We start from the raw sequence: 21,688 nt of genomic DNA, 5'->3' as shown, positions 1-21,688 counted from the left end.
GAAAAATGTAAAAATATTCATTACATATTTTTAAATTAAAAATCATAAAAACATCCAGACATTTATTCAAAATAATTAAATATTTTTTCTTTAAAAAAAAAAAGATTAATAATTTAAAAATATTGTATTCATATTTTTAAAATTAAAAATAATAAAAACATCAACATTTCTTTAATTTAATTTTAAAAATATTCATTACATATTTAAAAATAAAAAATCGTAAAAACATCGACATTTTTTAAATAATTTAAAAATATTCTATACATATTTTTAAATTAAAAATCATAAAAACATCAAGACATTTTTTTAAAAAATTAAAAATATTTTAGTCATATTTTTTAATTTAAAAAAAAAACATCGACATTTTTAAAAAAAAATTGAGTCATATTTTTAAATTAAAAATCATAAAAACATAAACACATACATAATAAAAATAATATTAAAAACCCTAATAAAATGAGCAAATTAAAACACTCTTTTTTTCTTTTGGGTGAGGGAGGAGGGGGGGGGATCTCTCCCTTGTTCCCCTTCTCCCAAAGTTTAAAATTAGGTGACAATTTAAAACCCTGTTGTCTTCATCCACCCTCTCCTGATGCTGCTCTTCAGCTGCTCTGGCCCTATCGAATGCTAATCTTTCCCTATCAAAGTTTAACCTATCACTATCCCTCTGCATTTCTAAATTGAATCTATCCCTCTCTAACTCTAATCTGGCACTGTCCCTATGTCACTCATATACAAATCTTTCCCTCTCTAAATCTATTCTAGCTGAATCTACTCTCAACCTTTCCCTATCTATATCTACTCTGTCCCTATCTACTGTAATGACCCTCTCTAATACCTGCCCCTGTTGCTCAACAGATAACCTTAATGCCCCACGCAACTCACGGTGTTCTTCCCGGTACTGCCTGGCCAGATCTAACATTTCCATGACTGCCTCCTCATCAGTGATGCGAGGCAGTCGGTGGCCAGGATCAGCATGGCCATGAGCTGATGGGGCATGACCAACAGGGGCATGAGGGGCACCAGGGTCCAAAGCAGCTGTTTGTTCGGGGTCAGGAGGGGCAGAACGGCTGATAGAATCTATTTCTGATGTTCCCTGGGAGATTCCCTGATCCTGTGATTCTGGAAATTGGGTCTCTCCCAGGGACGACTCCTCTGTCAAATCTCTCAGCCCACGAAGACAACAGTCGATCTCCTCTGAAGTCTGCAATACACGCTCGACATCTAAAGAAATGAAAAATGAAATATATATTGTTAGTTAACTTAATGTAATTGGAAGTATTAAATGCATATGATATTAAACATATATCTTAAATCAATCATAACACGATCAAATTTGTAAGACACTGTATTTTAACATTAATGATTTTTATATTTTATGTTATCTTAAATGTATAAAATAAATACAAATGTGGATATACATTTGTAATTTTAAAGGGGCTTAGTATCAAAAATATATCATATTCAACATTTTATTAAATTATTCACCGTACAACATAATTTTTAACACATCAATTTTATAAATTCAACAATATCAAAATCTGTTTAGTCTGTTTATTAATCAATGACATGATTACAAGTGCCACTAATAGTGTGATAAGCTTGAGTAGTGACAATGATGTTGCACAGAGAATATATTCTAGGCCTATTTATCTTCGTTCTGTTGGACATGATCCAACAGTGCAGATCATGTCTGCAATAACTCACTGAATGTAGAGAATGCCCCCTTCAGAGTCACGGACAATGGCCCGTCAGCACTGTGTTGTTCAATAAACAAGATCAGACTCAATTGTGGTGAATAGCGTCAAGGGTATGGAGCGCATTCTTTATACGTCTGCTTATAACTGCATTTTCTTTAAAGCCTGCATGCTCGCAATAAACTTTGTATCTCCAACTCCATTTGTCAGTTAATACATGAGAGAGAGATATAGAGGTCAATTTATCAAGCTCCGTATGTAGCTTTAAGGGCCATGTTTATTGGGAGTATTCTGACTCTTGGCAAACAACAGTTATGAAGCAACGGTCTAAAGACCACTGCTCCATAACCCTGTCCACCTGCTCTGAGCTCTGCAAACGTATTGCTCTCCACATTCATCTATGTCTGTCAGACCTGATCAGCACTGTCGGATCATGTCCGACAGACATTAGTTAAATAGGCCTCAAAGAATGGTCATGCAATACACAGGTGATTATCCAAACCTTTCATTTATTTTAAGTTGCAAAGAATTGTAAATTCAAATATATTTAATCATCATTAAAGGGACACTGTACCCAAAAATTTTCTTTCGTGATTCAGATTGAGCATGAAATTTTAAGCAACTCTCTAATTTACTCCTATTATCAAATTTTCTTCATTCTCTTGGTATCTTTATTTGAAATGCAAGAATGTAAGTTTAGATGCCGGCCCATTTTTGGTGAACGACCTGGGTTGTCCTTGCTGATTGGTGGATAAATTCATCCACCAATAAAAAAGTGCTGTCCAGAGTACTGATACCAAAAAAAAACTTAGATGCCTTCTTTTTCAAATAATGATAGCAAGAGAACGAAGAAAAATTGATAATAGGAGTAAATTAGAAAGTTGCTTAAAATTGCATGCTCTTTCTGAATTACAAAAAAAAAATTTGGGTTCAGTGTCCCTTTAAAGTGATAGTCTAGTAAGAACTAAACTTACATGATTCAGATAGATCATGACATATTAAGCAAGATTATTAGTTAATCCTATTATCAGTAATGATTATTTTTTTATGTTTCTTTGAAAATCAATATAAAGTAATATTACAAGCAGGCACATTCTTTTTCCATAAAATGTAGACCGTTTGTTGATTGGATGTTTACATATAGACAACAATCAAAAAGCGGTACCCAGGTGCAGAATCCCAAATGGCCTGTCTTTTAAGCTTACATTCATGATTTGCAAATAAAGATAATAAGATAATTATTAAAAATGGATGATAGGAGCAAATGTAAAGCTTAAATGTTCATTAAACAATAAATCGTTCTTTCATTATTCAGATAGAACATACAAATTTAAACACCTTCTAATTTACTTTAATTATTTATTTTTCTTTGTTATAAGATATCCTTGTTTAAAGAAAAAGCAATGCACATGGGTGAGCCAATCACACACTGCTTCTATGTGCAGCAACCAATCAGCAGATAGTGAGCATATCTAGATATGCTTTAAAAAAATATCAAGAGAATAAAACAAATTAGATAATAGAATTAAAATTGAAAGATGTGAAAAAATGCCATTTTTTAACTAATGAAAATAAAAAATGTGTGTTTCATGTCCCTTTCATTGTATGTTCTATCTGAACCATTTTTTAAAGTTAACTATACTATCCCTTTAAGATATATAATACAAAATTAAACTTGCAATAACATAATATCTATTTCATTGTATTTATTTACTCTATCTTTTTTTGAAGTAGAAACAATGCACTATTGTTTGTTCACTTAACACATTGGTGAGCCAATCACAATCAGTATATAAGTATACCTATCTATACATGTATGCATGTAGCAATCATCATCTATGAGCTTGGTTCTATGATACTACAGTGCTTTCAAATTAAACGTTTTAATCTAAAGTCTAAAAATCTAATGATGCAAATTAAAAATATCTCAAAGTTTTACATATGTTTAATCTAGTATTCACTATCCTAATCCAATGAATATGTGTTTTTGTTTCACGTGCCTGTAAATATATGGCTAAACTAACATCATTTGACTGTAACATCATTTGACCTATTCTTTGAAATACTATGAAATGAGAGATTATATAAAAAATGTATGTTATTTCCCATTAATGTGTATGAAATTGAGATTCTTCTTTAAAAAAAAAAAAAAAACATTCACATTGAGCTATTGACAAATCTGATACTCTGAGCCAGATGTTTGATGTGTTTTATTGTTACATGAGGAGGAGATGTAGATCTTGAAGGTGGTCCTAAAGCCCTTCGGACATCAACTAGATAATGAAAATTGAATATACATATTTAGAAATTAGAAAATCATACAAGTGATAACAATTAAATTAAAAGCAAAGTAATAATAGCAAACATACCTGTAGATCGGCCAATGCTTGCTCCATCAGGGGTGCTGCACATAATGTCCGGGTGCGTGGCGGCCGAGGAGAAGCTGTGGCTGGATTCAGTGTGGATACTGACGGGCAATAGGAGTGTCTCATCGCCATCCGTGGCAGCATCACTATCTGCTGCAGCAGCAGCAACAGCAGCTGCTGCACTGGTAGATGCTTCAACAAAATACATGTAATAAAATTCATTATCACTAATATTGCACATCATGATCTTAAAAGGGGCACTAAACCAAAAATCTTTCTTTCATGATTCAGATTGAGAATTTAAATGTAAAACACATTCCAATTGACTTCCATATTTTCTTTTGCTCTATTTGTAAAATATCCTTATTTGAAGAAAAAGCAATGCACATGGGTGAGCCAATCACATGATGCTTCTATGTGCAGCATCCAATCAGCAGCTATTGAGCATTATAGATATGCTTTTCATCAAATAATATCAAGAGAATCAAACAAATTAGATAATATAAGTAACTTAAAAAGATGTTTAACATTGTATTCTCTTTCAAATCATAAAATAAAAAATCTTGGTGTTATGTCCCTTTAGTAAACATTTGATGGAACAACCAAAAAATGTGCGACATCAATATCTCAAGTAATATCATCTTACCTGCCAACTCGTCAGTATCATGCTCCACTAAATCCAGACCGAGAGTCAGGTTTGCTCCCAGCTTTTCCCGCAGCTGAACCTCATATTCGCATAGTTCAGCGACATATGGCTCGCCACCACCGGTCCGACGTGCAGACTGTAACTCCCTGGACAGCTTGGCCTTTAATTGTCTTTTGATGTCCGAAAATCTTTTCTTACAGTGTGTCACCAATTTGGGATGATTCCCTTCGGCGGACACACTGTCAGCTATTGCTCTCCAGATCTCTGATTTCCTGGAGAGCGAGGTCTTATGGGCTTTAGAACCAATAATAAAATCATAGTGCTCTAAAACAAGGGTCACTAAAACTTTATCATGCTCAAAATTAAATTGTACGCTGCGCCCTGACTTAGTTTTACCAGGCGCAGACATAACAAGATAAAAATAAGTGAGCAACAAGTGAATAAATAAATATTAATAAATATCAATAAATATATCAACTCAGCTCTTGTAAAGCATAGGTGATTAGACTCCATTTTAAATTCCCTTTTATAGACTGGTAATAATTAGATAATCAGCAGTTAACAATTATAATTTTTTTATTTAATTTTTACAATATTGATATTTTTCATTTAATTTCATCATTTATGACGCCCGTTTAATATAATGATCGAATAATAACGATCTCTTGATGTCTCAGTAAAGCAATATTAGTGAATGTTTGAAATGATATCTAAATCTATAAATTATTTGATGACGGTGAATCCGTCATACTTGTCTATAGTGTGTCATAGTTGTCTATAAAAGGGGTCAGCTTATTTTACATTATTTGAGGTCTATTGTCGACAGGAGAGGGATCTCTTCTTTAAATATTTGCTGATACTTTGAAGCCGTATGACTACAGGCAATCCTATGATCACAATTTTATATTTGAATAAACCGTAAGTAAATTAATTTGTTTTACGTTGATTCATAATGTTGCATGTTTTTTTATGTTAAGGAATTACACAGTAATAGTTATGAACCCGTGAAACATCTAAACAGGCAACCGAATATTTTTAGTTACACTTTCAAGAACCAGTAATGATGAACACGTGAGACATGCAATCAGCCAACTGAATATTATGTTTATTTACACTCAAGAACCAATTTTCTAAGTTTTGTATATCGCTGTCGCACTAATAAAATATATATTTTTTTGTAGTTAAAAATGTCGTCACCATTCACTCAGGCAGAATTTTAATTTTTGTGTTTGGGATGAATGTTCATCCTTCTCTACAGGGTGTCAAACTTTTTTATACTAGTAGACAAGTATAACATCCTATAGACAAGCATGACGGATTCACTTTCGCAAACTAATTTATACAGCGTCATAGATGTTTTTTTAAAAGTTGGGGAAATATCTATTCATCACAAACACTAAAATTAACAATTCGGCCTGAGTAATGGTGACGACATTTTTAACTACAAATATTTTTTTTTTTTTTAGTGCGACAGCAATATACAAAAATAACATTTCACAAAGATTATGATGGTGCTATTGACAGGAAACAAAGGGATAGTATATTTTAATATTGGATAATACTTTAAGGACGTATGAATCCAGACAAGCCTATGTTCAAATTTTGTTTTATGTTTTTTACATTTAAATTTCATTTTATTGACAGTCAAGTAATTAGTGGCGCATGTATTATATCATTTGAAAATGTAAATTGCATATTAATCGTCAGGAACACGTGCTACAAATAATCCGCCAACCAAATATTGATATTTTTATGTACACTTGCAACAACCAATCATATTTCTCTATAATTGCTATATGTATGTCGCACTTTCAAAAAATTTCTAAAAATGTTTTGATTTTTGAGAGAGAGATAATAATAAAATGTCTACACCTTTCACCCAGGGTGAATTATTAATCTAGTATATGGAATGAACCGTTACTTTCCCCGTCGCATAGGCGATGTCCGGGGTATCTAACACGAGGATAGAGACCGCATCATCTATGAGATGATGCAGAGAATGAGGAGGGTGTCCGGGATCACCCGTACACGTCGCAGCTGCCTGCAAAGGTTTTCAGACCTTAGGCGGCGGGAGCAGGAGCGCTATGCAGCGTTAAGAGCGCTGGTTCGTATATGTAAGTATATTGTGTATTGTACTTAGAAATTAATAATGTATTGATGGATACTTAAATGATGCAATTAATTAACAATTAAATTAATTGTTCATTAATTTATAAATTAATCATTTTTATTTTACTGTGTTACATGAATACCTTACATTTCTTTAAGAATATAATTTGTTTTGAGCAGGCCATTTCTTTTTGTTATTTCTATGTATTTCACTTACTCAAATTCAAAAATTATCATTCAACAACCCATAATTACTGTAGAGGATCAATGCAATACAATTTATTTCAACCTTAGATTATCAACATAATTTATTTTATTGAGACTTATTTAAAGAGAGAAAAAGAGATGTTTTATTTTAATCAAAAAAACATACTCCATCATGGTTATTAACAATGATACATTAAAGTGTAATCATATATTGAATATATATATATATATGTACATGTATATATATGTATATGTATATATATGTATATGTATTATATATATATATATGTATATGTATATCTATATATATATATATATATCTATAGAGAGAGACAGAGAGAGAGACAGAGAGAGAGACAGAGAGAGAGACAGAGAGAGAGACAGAGAGAGATAGAGATAGAGAGACAGAGATAGAGAGACAGAGATAGAGAGACAGAGAGAGAGACAGAGATAGAGAGACAGAGATAGAGAGACAGAGATAGAGAGAGACAGAGAGAGAGAGACAGAGAGAGAGACAGAGAGAGAGACAGAGAGAGAGACAGAGAGAGAGAGAGACAGAGAGATAGAGAGAGAGACAGAGAGAGATAGAGAGAGAGAGATAGATATTGCTCGCTCTCTCTCTTTCTTTCTCTCTCTCTCTCTCTCACTCTCTCTCTTTCTGTCTTTCTCTCTTTCTTTCTCTCTCTCAAAAATTTGTTATTTTTTTTTTGGACATTACATGCATTGATGCTGAAGATACATAACTCAACAATAATATATAACCTGTATCTAATGTGTACATACAACTTTATATTTTCACAGATCGCATGCGTACTCAAGTACCTAGATATATGAGGCCGATACCAATGGCAATGCCGAGGAGCAACCGCTCCTCGCCACCGTTGCCTCTGCGTTTTATAACCGCTCCTCATGAGGATTCAGGGACAGAAGATGAAGTCCCTGATATCCAAGGTAATTTGCCAATTATCATACTATGTTTGAATTATTTAACTTTACAATTTGTTATATTTTAAATGTTATTTCGGATATATGTTGAAAGGACACTAAAAACAAACATTTTCTTTCAGAATTTAGATAAAGATTGGAATATTTAAAAAAGTTAACAATATAGTTATAATACATTTACTTCATTCTATATCCATCCTTTGATGAAGTTATCACATTGCATATGAATTTGACATTTAATCAAGGCATCTCTAATCATTATAAATTCTGCAACTACGGAGAATATCTAGATATGCTTTTCTTAGAAATATAATAGAAGAATGAAGTAAATTATAATGATTGAAAACATTTATAATCTCTTTATAAAAGATGAAAGGAAACGTTTTGTTTTTCATTTGCATTTTATGTATTTATTTAAAAAGTTAAATTTTTGCAGAATTTTTAAATAGTTTTTAATGAAATAATTGTAAAATTTAGTAGTTGTCATTGATCTCATACTAATACTTATTCATTATAATGCTTCATCTCTTACAGACGACCAAGTACCGGGGAATGAATTGCAAAACCCCTTGTCACCAGCGGTGGAGGTGGCTAGGGAGGAGGAGGAGGTGCCTTGGGAGGAAGAGGAGGAGGTGGCTAAGGAGGAAGAGGAGGAGGTCGTTAGGGAGGATGAGAAGGAGGTGCCTAGAGTGGAATGTAAGTGAAAAGAATATAATGTTTGCCAAATTCGATATTGATAAATAATTTATCTAACATACATTCTTTTGTTCTTTTTCTAGATCGAGATCAGGGGACCCAAACTGGGCCATTCCTACAACCGATTTTTGATGAACTTGCACAGGCCCTAAGAGCTGTTGCTAGGGCTGTGCGTAATATGCAGGAGGCCCTCAGTGATGTTTAATACAATATTTAATTTTCTTTAAAAAAAAAAAAAAAATTGTAATTAAAATAGTTTATTTTATAGTAATTAATGTCTCACTGTATTCATTTAAAGATTAATTTCTAGTGACATGAATAAAACCAAGATAAATCAGTATAAATATGCTACAATTTTTAAAACTATATAGCTGCTGATTGATGAAAGCACAAAGATGCATTGACGCACATTTATTAAGGGAACGTGTTTCTAGCAATTATTAGGAATCAACAGAAACACAAGTTAGGGAGCAGCGGTATAAAGACTGCTGCTCAATAACCCTGTCCACCTGATCTTATGAGGTGGACAGGAATCTCAACAATTCCAAACGATACAGTATGATCGGGTTGATTGACACTCCCTACTGGTGGACAAGTTTCCTCAAGTCTGCAGAGTGCGGCGTTGCAGCAGGAGCTCACAAGAGCTGCTGGTGCAATGCTGGATAGAGAAAGCATATTCAGCAAGGTCTGGCAGACCTGATCCACGCTGTCGGATAAGGTCCGGCAGATATTTGTCAAATTGGAATCGTTATATGATTAAATTTCACATATGCATTGCTATTTCAAGTCGAAAAGGTTATCTGAGGAGTAAAGTGAAACTAAACATCAAATTTTATTGTTCATGCTTCAGATAGAGCGTACAATTTCAATCAACTTTGTAAGATAGTCACATTCTCAAATTCTCATCAGTCTATTTGTATCTGTATTTTACATCAAACATTTCAATTTAGGAATAGTGACCATTTTTAATCCGAACATGAGTTGACCTTGCTGATTGAACATCACCAATGAAATAGTGCTTTTTCAAGGGTGGTTCAATTGAATTTCTCTTGATCCTCAGCCTAGATTCCTTATTTTTAAAATAAAGATAACCAAAGAACTAATTAAAAAGGTTAATAGTAATTTTAAAAATAATTTGAACTTGAATGTTAAATGATAATTCTGAAAGTACATAAATGTGCTTTGTGTTCCTTTAGTAAGAGTTCAAGGTTTGTATTGTCGCTTGAAATTATATTCTATGATATTGGTGTTCCATTTATTAATTAAAAATATATATTAATTTAATTTTATATATATATATATATATATATATACATACATAAACACATCTATTATTATATTTGAAAATTACATCGATAAATATGTACATACATACAGAGAGAGAGATATTAAGTAATAGATATAAATAGATAGATATAAATATATATATATATATATATAAATATATTTTTATATATATATATATATATATATATATACATATATATATATATATATATATATATATATATATATATATTTATATATATGATGATGCAAAATAAACATACGTCTATTAGAAAATAATATGTAGACACTGGGGGGGGGGGCATTTAATGCATTAGATATAAAATACAAAAAGAAAAAATGCCTGGAATGAATTAGGCTCCAAGTGTGTCTCTCTCTAAAAATTAGGGATTACATATTTTGTGCACAGTGTGGGACCTAACTTGTCGCAATTAATTGATATATAAAGACTAAAAATATATATAATAGGCTCAATGATAAGCTAGCTCCCACTGGTGTAAATATTTGTGTCCTATCCCCTTCAGATAGTGATAGATATTAAATACATATACTGTACTCTGTATATACACACACACATATTGAAGTTGGAAATATAACTATATCATAGTAAAATATGTCCAATATATGAAATTTCATTAAAAAAAGAAAAATAACACTCTCCATTTTGATAAGAATATGTCACTACTTGCTATATTTAAAATTCTATTGAAAACTAAAAAATTACAGTATATATATACAATCATCTGCTGACAAGGTATGTGCTCTGTTCATTGATATAAATAAAGTTGGGAAAAGCTTGAATCGCTGAGACGTCGATGACTGTTAGTTAACAACAGTCCGCTCCTCTTCGCACCGTACTTGACGCGCATATTTTTGACGGGTTTTTTGATAACTATGGCGAACGTATTACGGTCCGCGACGGCGATGCATGCCGAAGTGTGGCGAGCATACTTGACGTCGCAAATGCAACATATTAGACGCTTTGATAACTAGAGGCCAGTATCTTTACAGTGTACCCTATGCAGACTTATTGCAAATCAAATGCCTCAGTTTCCTGCTACTGAATGATCAGCTAAGCCCCAAATGAGAGGACTGACAAGAAAGGAGCTAAACTTTTACATCAGGCTTCTGCAAGAAAGGTTTGCATTTTTCATATCAATCGACGCTGTTAAAAAAATTCTTGTAGTACTTAAATGCTAGTAGTTTAAATGAGTTAGGCTCTTCCTACCCTTAAAGGGCCACTAAACCCAAAATCTTTCTTTCATGATTCAGATAGAACATACAAATTTAAACAACATTACAATTTACTTCTATTATTTATTTTGCTTCATGTTTTTAGATATCCTTATTTGAAGAAAAAACAATGCACATGGGTGAGCCAATCACATGAGGCGTCTATGTGCAGCAACCAATCAGCAGCTACTGAGCATATCTAGATATGCTTTTCAGGAAAGAATATCAAGAGAATAAAAAAAATTAGATAATAGAAGTAAATTATAAATATGTTTAAAAATGCATTATCTTTCTAAATCATGAAAGAAAAAATGTTGGTATCATGGCCCTTTAAATTTGCATTAAATTGATCCACTATGACTAAAGTTCTGCAAAGCTATCCAAAAATAAAATGTATTATGCAGTAAAAAAAACACCCTGTTTGAGTTGTATATTTAATCTGTATTACTTAGATCACACAGTAATGCTATATCTGGCTAGCAGGTTATGCATGTCCAAACTCTGCATTTCCTTCTGGGTGAACAGAGAAAAGGTAAAAAAAAATCTGAACTATTTTAAAAAATCATAAGTTATATCATTTTTAAAGACTGACGGCTAGATTTAAAGTTCTGCGGCCAAAGGGGTGCGTTAGCTATGCATGCTTTTTTTCTCCCGCACCTTTTAAATACCGCTGGTATTTAGAGTTCACAGAAGGGCTGCGTTAGGCTCCAAAAAGGGAGCGTAGAGCATATTTACCGCCACTGCAACTCTCAATACCAGCGGTGCTTACGGACGCGGCCAGCTTCAAAAACGTGCTCGTGCACGATTCCCCCATTGGAAACAATGGGGCAGTTTGAGCTGAAAAAAACCTAACACCTGCAAAAAAGCAGCGTTCAACTCCGAACCCAGCCCCATTGTTTCCTATGGAGGAACATTTCCTAAGTCTGCACCTAACACCCTAACATGAACCCCGAGTCTAAACACCCCTAACCTTATTAACCCCTAATCTGCCGCCCCTGCTATCGCTGACACCTGCATATATATCTGCCGCTCCGTACACCGCCGCAACCTACGTTATCCCTATGTACCCCTAATCTGCTGCCCCTAACACCGCCGACCCCTATATTATATTTATTAACCCCTAATCTGCCGCCCCCAACGTCGCCTCCACCTACCTACAATTATTAACCCCTAATCTGCCGACCGGACCTCACCTCTACTATAATAAATGTATTAACCCTTAATCCGCCTCACTCCCGCCTCAATAACCCTATAATAAATAGTATTAACCCCTAATCTGCCCTCCCTAACATCGCCGACACCTAATTTAGAGTATTAACTCCTAATCTGCCGACCGGACCTCACCGCTACTCTAATAAATTTATTAATCCCTAAAGCTAAGTCTAACCTTAACACTAACACCCCCCTAAGTTAAATATAATTTAAATCTAACGAAATAAATTAACTCTTATTAAATAAATTAATCCTATATAAAGCTAAATACTTACCTGTAAAATAAACCCTAATATAGCTACAATATAAATTATAATTATATTGTAGCTATTTTAGGATTAATTTTTATATTACAGGCAAATTTCAATTTATTTTAACTAGGTACAATAGCTATTAAATAGTTATTAACTATTTAATAGTTACCTAGCTAAAATAAAGAGAAATTTACCTGTAAAATAAAAACTAACCTAAGTTTCAATTACACCTAACACTACACTATACTTTAATAAATTATTCCTATTTAAAACTAAATACTTACCTGTAAAATAAACCCTAAGATAGCTACAATGAAATTAATAATTACATTGTAGCTATTTTAGGATTTATATTTATTTTACAGGTAACTTTGTATTTATTTTAGCTAGTTAGAATAGTTATTAAATAGTTATTAACTATTTAATAACTACCTAGCTAAAAGAAATACAAAATTACCTGTAAAATAAATCCTAACCTAAGTTACAATTAAACCTAACACTACACTATCATTAAATTAATTAAATAAATTAACTACAAATAACTACAATTAAATACAATTACATAAACTAACTAAAGTACAAAAAATAAAAAAAGCTAAGTTACAAAAAATAAAAAAAATAAGTTACAAACATTTAAAAAATATTACAACAATTTTAAGCTAATTACACCTAATCTAAGCCCCCTAATAAAATAACAAAGCCCCCCAAAATAAAAAAATGCCCTACCCTATTCTAAATTAAAAAAGTTCAAAGCTCTTTTACCTTACCAGCCCTTAAAAGGGCCTTTTGCGGGGCATGCCCCAAAGAAAACTGCTCTTTTGCCTGTAAAAGAAAAATACAACCCCCCCCAACATTAAAACCCACAACCAACTTACCCATAATCTAACCCAAACCCCCCTCAAATAAACCTAACACTACCCCCCTGAAGATCATCCTACCTTGAGTCGTCTTCACTCAGCCGAGCCACCATGGAACTGAAGAGGAGATCCGGAGCGGCAGAAGTGATCCTCCAAGGGGCGCTGAAGAAGTCTTCCATCCGATGAAGTGATCCTCCAAGCGGCGCTGAAGAAGTCTTCCATCCGATGAAGTGATCCTCCAAGCGGCGCTGAAGAAGTCTTCCATCCGGGTGATGTCATCTTCCAAGCGGGGTCTTCAATCTTCTTTCTTCAGGATCCATCTTCATTCCGCCGACGCGGAACATCCTTCTTCCCCGACGGACTACCGACGAATGAAGGCTCCTTTAAGGGACGTCATCCAAGATGGCGTCCCTCGAATTCCAATTGGCTGATAGGTTTCTATCAGCCAATCGGAATTAAGGTAGGAAAATTCTGATTGGCTGATGGAATCAGCCAATCAGATTCAAGTTCAATCCGATTGGCTGATCCAATCAGCCAATCAGATTGAGCTTGCATTCTATTGGCTGATCAGAACAGCGGGCGCAGATTAGTGGTTAATAAGTGTAAGGTTAGGGGTGTTTAGACTCGGGGTTTATGTTAGGGTGTTAGGTGCAGACTTAGAAAGTGTTTCCCCATAGGAAACAATGGGGCTGCGTTAGGAGCTGAACGCTGCTTTTTTGCAGGTGTTAGGTTTTTTTTCAGCCCAAACTGCCCCATTATTTCCTATGAGGGAATCATGCACAAGCACGTTTTTCCAGCTAGCCGCTACCGTAAGCAACGCTGGTATTGAGAGTTGAAGTGGAGGTAAATATGCCTTTACGCTCCCTTTTTGGAGCCTAACGCAGCCCTTCAGAGAACTCTCAATACCAGCGTTGTTTAAAAGGTGCGGGGTGGAAAAAAGGAGCGTTAGCTATGCGGGTCATTAACGACAAAACTCTAAATCTAGCCGTTAGTTTGTAGATCTTTTCCCCCATATGAATTCTCGAAATCCATTCTAATTAGTTCCTTTTCGTTTTCCAAATATTAATTACGCTAATGTCTCGAGGATTTCGATGTCCAAGCTCCGCAAATGGCGGTATTAGATTGGCTTATGGTCAGGTGATCTCAAACAGCCAATGGCGGCCATTTACGTCATAGGATATGCCGATATGTAATTATTTTAACTAAGTAGCTATTAAATAGTTAATAACTATTTAATAGCTATTGTACCTAGTTAAAATAAATAAAAGTTGCCTGTAAAATAAATATAAATACTAAAATAACTACAATGTAACTATTGGTTATATTGTAGCTATATTAGGGTTTATTTTACAGGTAAGTATTTAGTTTTAAATAGGATTAATTTATTTAATTAATTTAATGATAGTATAGTGTTAGGTGTATTTGTAACTTAGGTTAGGATTTATTTTACAGGTAAATTTGTATTTATTTTAGCTAGGATTAAAATAAAGGATTAATTTATTTAATTATAGTAAATTTATTTCGTTTTATTTAAATTATATTTATGTTAGGGGGGTGTTAGGGTTAGGGTTAGTTAGACTTAGGTTTAGGGGTTAATAACTTTATTATAGTAGCGGCGACGTTGGGGGCGGGAGATTAGGGGTTAATTATTGTAGGTAGGTGGCGGCGATGTTAGGGGGGCAGATTAAGGGTTAATAAAATGTATTATAGTGTTTGCGAGGCGGGAGTGCGATGGTTTAGGGGTTAATACATTTATTATCTTGGCAGCGATATCAGGTCAGCAGAATAGGGGTTAATACTTGTAGTTAGGTTGCGGCGACGTTGGGGGGGCAGATTAGGGGTTAATAAAATTTATTATAGTGTTTGCGAGGAGGGAGTGCGGCGGTTTAGGGTAAATACATTTATTATAGTGGCGGCGAGGTCCGGTCAGCAGATTAGGGGTTAATACTTGTAGTTAAGTTGCAGCGATGTTGGGGGGGCAGATTAGGGATTAATAAAATTTATTATAGTGTTTGCGAGGCGAGAGTGCGGCGGTTTAGGGGTTAATACATTTATTATAGTGGCGGCGAGGTCTGGTCGGCAGATTAGGGGTTAATACTTGTAGTTAGGTTGCGGCAACGCTGGGGGGGGCAGATTAGGGTTTAATAAAATTTATTATAGTGTTTGCGAGGCGGGAGTGCGGCGGTTTAGGGGTTAATACATTTATTATAGTGGCGGCGATATCCGGTCAGCAAATTAGGGGTTAATACTTGTAGTTAGGTTGCGGCGACGTTGGGGGGGGGAGATTAGGGGTTAATAACTATAATTTAGGTGTCGGCGATGTTAGGGACAGCAGATTAGGGGTTCATAGCTATAATGTAGGTGGCGGCGGTGTCCGGTTGGCAGATTAGGGGTTAAATAATTTTATGATAGTGTTTGCGATGTGGGGGGGCCTCGGTTTAGTGGTTCATAGGTAGTTTATGGGTGTTAGTGTACTTTGTAGCCCTGTAGTTAAGAGCTTTATATTCAGGTGTTAGCCCATAAAGCTCTTAACTACTGACTTTATTCGGTAGATTCGGATGGCCGTGTATTACACTAGTATTGTACAGTATATTAGGTTTTAGGTTATATCACTCTGCTATGGGTATACAGTACATAATACTAGTCTAATACACAGCATATCCCACCTAACACATACCGAAATTCCAAATTTCGGAACCGAACCAAACCGAATCGAACCGAATTCAGCCAAATTTATTCGAATCCGAATAAATCCAAAACTAATTCATTCAAATTTTGCTGAATTCGAATCGATCCGAACCGAAATTCGGATACACTATTGTATCAATGCAATGTTTTGTGGTCCCAGGACATACTTGAAAACGAGAGAAATCTCAATGTATCCTTCCTGGTAAAATATTTTATAAATAAATAAATAAAATAAATATCTTTACAGTATCAGATAGTGTTACACTGACTTTTCAATAATTATAATTCATAATTATTTAGTCAAATCACTGAGTTCAAGCTACTTTTAACAGTTTGTGTGTGTGTGTGTGTACAAGTCCAGGCAAACTTTTATTTATATATTTTCCTCAATAAAGTTATTTAGTATGAATGCCAAATATTAGGAGATAATTATTTCTCCCTTTAAATGTTAATTTTGTGGGCATACTTATTTCTAGAGTCAGTCTTTCTGCAAACCTACTTGCATTTTTTGTACATACCTCTGCTACATATTTCTCAAATGTCTCTGTAATAAGCAGATAAAAACTGCAAACAATGTACAGGAACGAGATTTGTACTATAGAGGGGAAAGGGAGCTAGTGTGGCACGCTATATATTCTCTAGATGTTAGCCCACCTGAGGTTTATGTTTGAGCAATAACTGTTTGCTTTCAAAATGTAGCATGAGTGCAAGAATAGGAGCGATATTTATTTGAGTGGTGTTAAAATAGTGTTAATATTTTTGCACTCCTTTTGTAATCTAGGATGAGATGATTTTCTGACCCTTTAACTGGGGAACACTTACATATTATTGATTTAAAACTTTCGAATGAGAAAAGGAAAGAAAAAACAAACAAACAAACAATGGACTCCTTGGATAATTTCACCAAACCAGAGAGCTTTAGGTCATTGGGTCCTTTGATAGAGAAAGTACATTAAGATTTGATATACATATACAAATACTGATGTTATCACCATAGTGATGGTGCTGGACCTGCAAGAGTTTATGTAGAGTGAAGGTATGTAAGAGATTAGTAGAGAGCTAAGAGTGCCAGTGAAATTGTCACTAACATCAAGGATCTGGAGAGTTTGAAGCTGAGGAAGGTCGTAGAAACTGATGAAAGTTGCTGATGTATCTCAAAGAATTTCCATAGACAAGAATTTTTGACTAGACTTCAAGTAAACTGTAAGTTAATTAACTTAAAGGGCCATGATACCCAAATGTTGAAACACTTGAAAGTGATGCAGCATAGCTGTAAAAAGCTGACTAGAAAATATCACCTGAACATCTCTATGTAAAAAAGAAAGATATTTTACCTCAAAATGTCCTAATTATTCACACCCCATGTAAAGGACCAACGACGTACCCCGTACGTCCTCAAAAAAAATACAGTTAACGACCGAGGACATACGGCGTACGTCGTCTGTCTTGGAAAGCGGTGGAAGCGATCCTGATAGCTTCCAGCCGCTTTCCGGTTATTGCAGTGATGCCCCGATATCGAGGCATCCTGCAATAATGTTTTTACCCATCCGATGCAGAGAGAGCCACTCTGTGGCCCTCTCTGCACCGGACATCGATGGCTGCAATCGTTGGTGGGTGGGAGCCGATGTGGGAGGCAGGTGGGCGGCCATTGATGGGCTCCTGGATTAAGAGGGGCGGGATCGGGGGAAGGATCGTCGGGGGAGTGCACCGACGCACGTGTGTGCATGGGGGGCGGCGGGCAGGCACGTGCACAGGGAGGGAATGGGTGGGAACCGCTACACTACAGAAAACTTTTGTGAGAAAAGTGGGAGAAAGGGGGGAGGTAATTCATATCTAAGGGATCTGGGAGGTTGGTCTTTTGGGGGAAAGCTACACTACAGAAAATAAAAAAATCAGGGGGAGGGTTAGAGAGCTGTTTGGGGGAGATCAGGGAGGTTGGGGCTAAGGGGGGATCCTACACAGCAGCATATGTAAATATGCTAAAAAAATAAATAAAATATACCTTATTTTAGTACTGGCAGACTTTCTGCCAGTACTTAAGATGGCGGCAACAATTGTGGTGTGGGGGAGGGAAGAGAGCTGTTTGGGAGGGATCAGGGGGTGTGATGTGTCAGATGGAGGCTGATCTTTACACTAAAGCTAAAATTAACCCTGCAAGCTCCCTACAAGCTACCTAATTAACCCCTTTACTGCTAGACATAATACATGTGTGATGCACAGCAGCATTTAGCGGCCTTCTAATTACCAAAAAGCAGGAGCGAAACTGCAGGGGGTGCAGAGGTTGCAATTGCGACTGGGCCCCCAAAGGTTAGAGAGCTGTTTGGGGGGGGGGGATCAGAACCATCTACAATCTGATTTCCTCAATGTCTGAAAGGGAAACCAGATTGTAGATGGTCCAGAAAAGAGACAAATAAATATGTTAGGGGGTTTTAGACAATCAGTTCTGAGCTATCTGCAAATTGAAAGATATTAAGGAAGAAGGGAAGGTTTTCTTTAGGATAGCTGTTACCAGTTACTAGCTTGTATTTAAAGGGGCATGCCAGCTCAAACTAGCCATATAATAGTTTAGGTTGGAATGCCTCTAAAGACATATGTTATGGATATATACTACTTTTTTGGGATATGCTGAAAATAAGTGTTACCTTGGGAATATGGGTAAGTTTGAAAAGAGACTGGTTGGAAGCTATTAAGGAGAAGGAGGTAAATTGTGTTAGTGAAATAGCTGACACGGTCTCCTGTTATTAAATAGGTGATGTGCAATGAACAACATTAAAAGTAGTAAACATCTATGCTTTTTTTGGTCTAGTCATTATGGTGCAGGAATTTGTGTGCTTGGGTGCCCTTGATCTCTATCTGAAGCGCCAACAGCAGACTGGTTCAGTTGCTGGAAGCTGGAAGCTCGAGGTGGTCAAACAACTGGCATATGCTCTGTGCTACATGGTATGTTTTGTGTTTAACAAGCCTGAGGTTTCCAATTAAACCGCGATGTAACTCATTCTGGTGCTCTATTTAAGCCATTGTATAACATCTTATTGTTTGGTAATATAAATATTCTTCTAACTCATCCTATTGCTTGAGATAAACTTGTTACCCCTCCGGCTGTTCCATATATATCCATTTCTAAAACTTGCACTCAGTGTATGCATTTCTCTTTATTGTCATTCCAACTTTTTTTTATCTGTTACAGGAAGATAAGCAGCTGGTTCATGGCAATATTTCAGCTAAGAAAATCCTTCTGAGCCGAGCAGGGGATACAAATACTCCTCCATTTATAAAGCTGAGTGATCCGGGTGTGAGCATAAGAGTTCTGGATAAAGAGAGTGAGACAGCATATTTATATTTCCTTATAATCTATGACTTTGCTATAAATAACTACACCTATGCTTCTTTAATTGATCCATATAAGCCTTCCTTTAACACCTCCTATTGCTCCTAATAACACTCCATATAACTTTTTTCTGGAAACTTTTCTGAAATACCACTTATTCTTCATTATATTTCATGGTCCTGTTCTCCTTATTGCAAACCCCTGTTCTCTAGAGGTTGAAACCTCTAGAGATAAATGGTTACATCTCCTTTTCATGGAGATAAAAATGCAGGAGACATTGGTCAGTGTTGACAGTGTTTTCTATTATCAGCTAAAGAAGACATTGCAAAAAACAACTAAAGGTAACAAATATCTTTAAACCATATATGTTCTTTATATTGCAGTGCTGGTAGAAAGGATTCCCTGGATTTCTCCTGAGTGTGTTTCTGACCCTAATAATCTGGCACTGGAGTCCGACCGTTGGGGTTTTGGGGTTACACTATGGCAGATCTTTAATGGAGGCAGTGTACCTCTTAATGCAGAGGATCCATCCACGGTGAGCCAGCTATGACTGTTGTGACTAGCAGGTGTTCTTGTTTTGTCAACAATAGACGCAAAGGGTTTTGTATTTATTATCTCTTGTTACTTCATTCCGATACATTCCAAACCTCCATTGGTTGGATGGGGGGGGGGCGATAAAAATATCCACATTGAAGAAGTTACAACCACACATTTATTTAGTCTCATGAGAATCCCACTGATGCTGTTGACAAATGTCAGTGGAAATCCTAATGACACCATTGAAGTTTCTTTAAGAGTTTGTAAATGTTAGTTGATGGTTTCTTTTTACAATACAGTCTCCTATTACTATTATAATTTATTTTTAAAGCCCCAATATATTCCATAGCACTTTACCCTAAGTTTTATGATTACAGTGTAATTATTACTAAGGGAATTTACAAAAACAATAAAGTGATAGAGGAAGCTACCCATGAGTTCCTATCATATGTACAGTGCTAGACTATCTTAAGATCAGTTAAGCTCATGGGGGTATATTTATTAATGTGCGAGCGGACATGATACGATGTAGCGTATCATGTCCGCCACACATCGATAAATGCCAACAGCAGTATACGCTGTCGGCTTTCATCATTGCACCAGTACTTCAATAAGCCGCTAACAGGGGGTGTCAATCAACCCGGTCGTATTCGATCGGGTTTGATTTCTGTCCGTGGACTCAGAGTAGGAGGACAATTTATGGAGCAGCTGAGTCTTTAGACCGCTGCTTCATAACTTCTGTTTCTGGTGAGCCTGAAGGCTTGCCGGAGACAAGGAGAATGATAAATCGGCCCCAAGGGCTTAACACCTCAGGAAGTATGAGTCGTAAATTAGAAAATGCAAAGGACAAAGAAACATAGAAACATAGATTTTGATGACATAGGACCAAGAAATCTGCCCCAAATTTCCAAAAAGTGGTTACTTCTAAGTTGAACAGTAGGGTATTTGCTCTTATGTAAAATTGCAAACTAACAGTTTAGATTTACTGTAGTAAAAATACCAGCCCCATAGTAGGAACTCAATGCAACAAAACTCAGTACACCTTTCATTACTGAGATTTACATTTTTTATTTTTTAAATACTTTCATTTCAAACTCACATAATAAAGAGCAGAAGTATTATTTTTTTTGCAAATAACAAATATATGATCCAAGATGGCAGCGCCCAGTGTAAAGGGTTAACATAGTATAATGACTTTGAATAGAGCTGCAGAAACAGAAGGAATAACAATAGCATAGATTATTAACCAGGCTACCCGCATCTCTTTCATGGCATGGATTAACTATCACAATAGTTAAATGAATTACAAAGACAAATTCAGACTACTCTTTAGTGGAAAATATAAATACCCAAGGTGTTTTATTTATATAATTGATTGTAACCCCCCAAAATAAAATAATTAGATCTAAGAGATAAGTTATTTGAATTCTTTGTGGATGTTGGTCAGTGTAGAGTTTCAAACTATCTATATTCTAGACTCATTCGGCTAGATTATGAGTCTTGCGTTATGAGCTGTGCAGTGCTACCGTGCAGTTTTTTCTCACCACTCACTTACCTGCAGGTATTACCGGTTTTTACAAACCCGTCGTTAAAAGGCAAGAAGTGAGTGTAGAGCAAAATTGAGCT

The 21,688-nt window shown here is 35.4% G+C and overlaps 1 protein-coding gene across 1 annotated transcript in view; it reads left to right on the top strand.

Annotated features, from left to right (window-relative positions):
- JAK3 (Janus kinase 3) overlaps nucleotides 1-21,688 on the top strand; it is a 362,782-nt gene that overhangs the window by 242,219 nt on the left and 98,875 nt on the right. Inside the window, exons 14-16 of the mRNA XM_053702872.1 lie at nucleotides 19,004-19,137; nucleotides 19,385-19,517; nucleotides 19,909-20,060. Of these exons, the coding sequence (XP_053558847.1) occupies nucleotides 19,004-19,137; nucleotides 19,385-19,517; nucleotides 19,909-20,060 (419 nt within the window). The remainder of the gene's footprint in view (nucleotides 1-19,003; nucleotides 19,138-19,384; nucleotides 19,518-19,908; nucleotides 20,061-21,688) is intronic.

Source organism: Bombina bombina, chromosome 2, assembly GCF_027579735.1.
Source record: "Bombina bombina isolate aBomBom1 chromosome 2, aBomBom1.pri, whole genome shotgun sequence".
NCBI classification, from domain to species: Eukaryota; Metazoa; Chordata; class Amphibia; order Anura; family Bombinatoridae; genus Bombina; species Bombina bombina.
The sequence above is the reverse complement of the archived record's forward strand: the minus strand, read 5'-3'. Positions and strand labels throughout refer to the sequence as shown.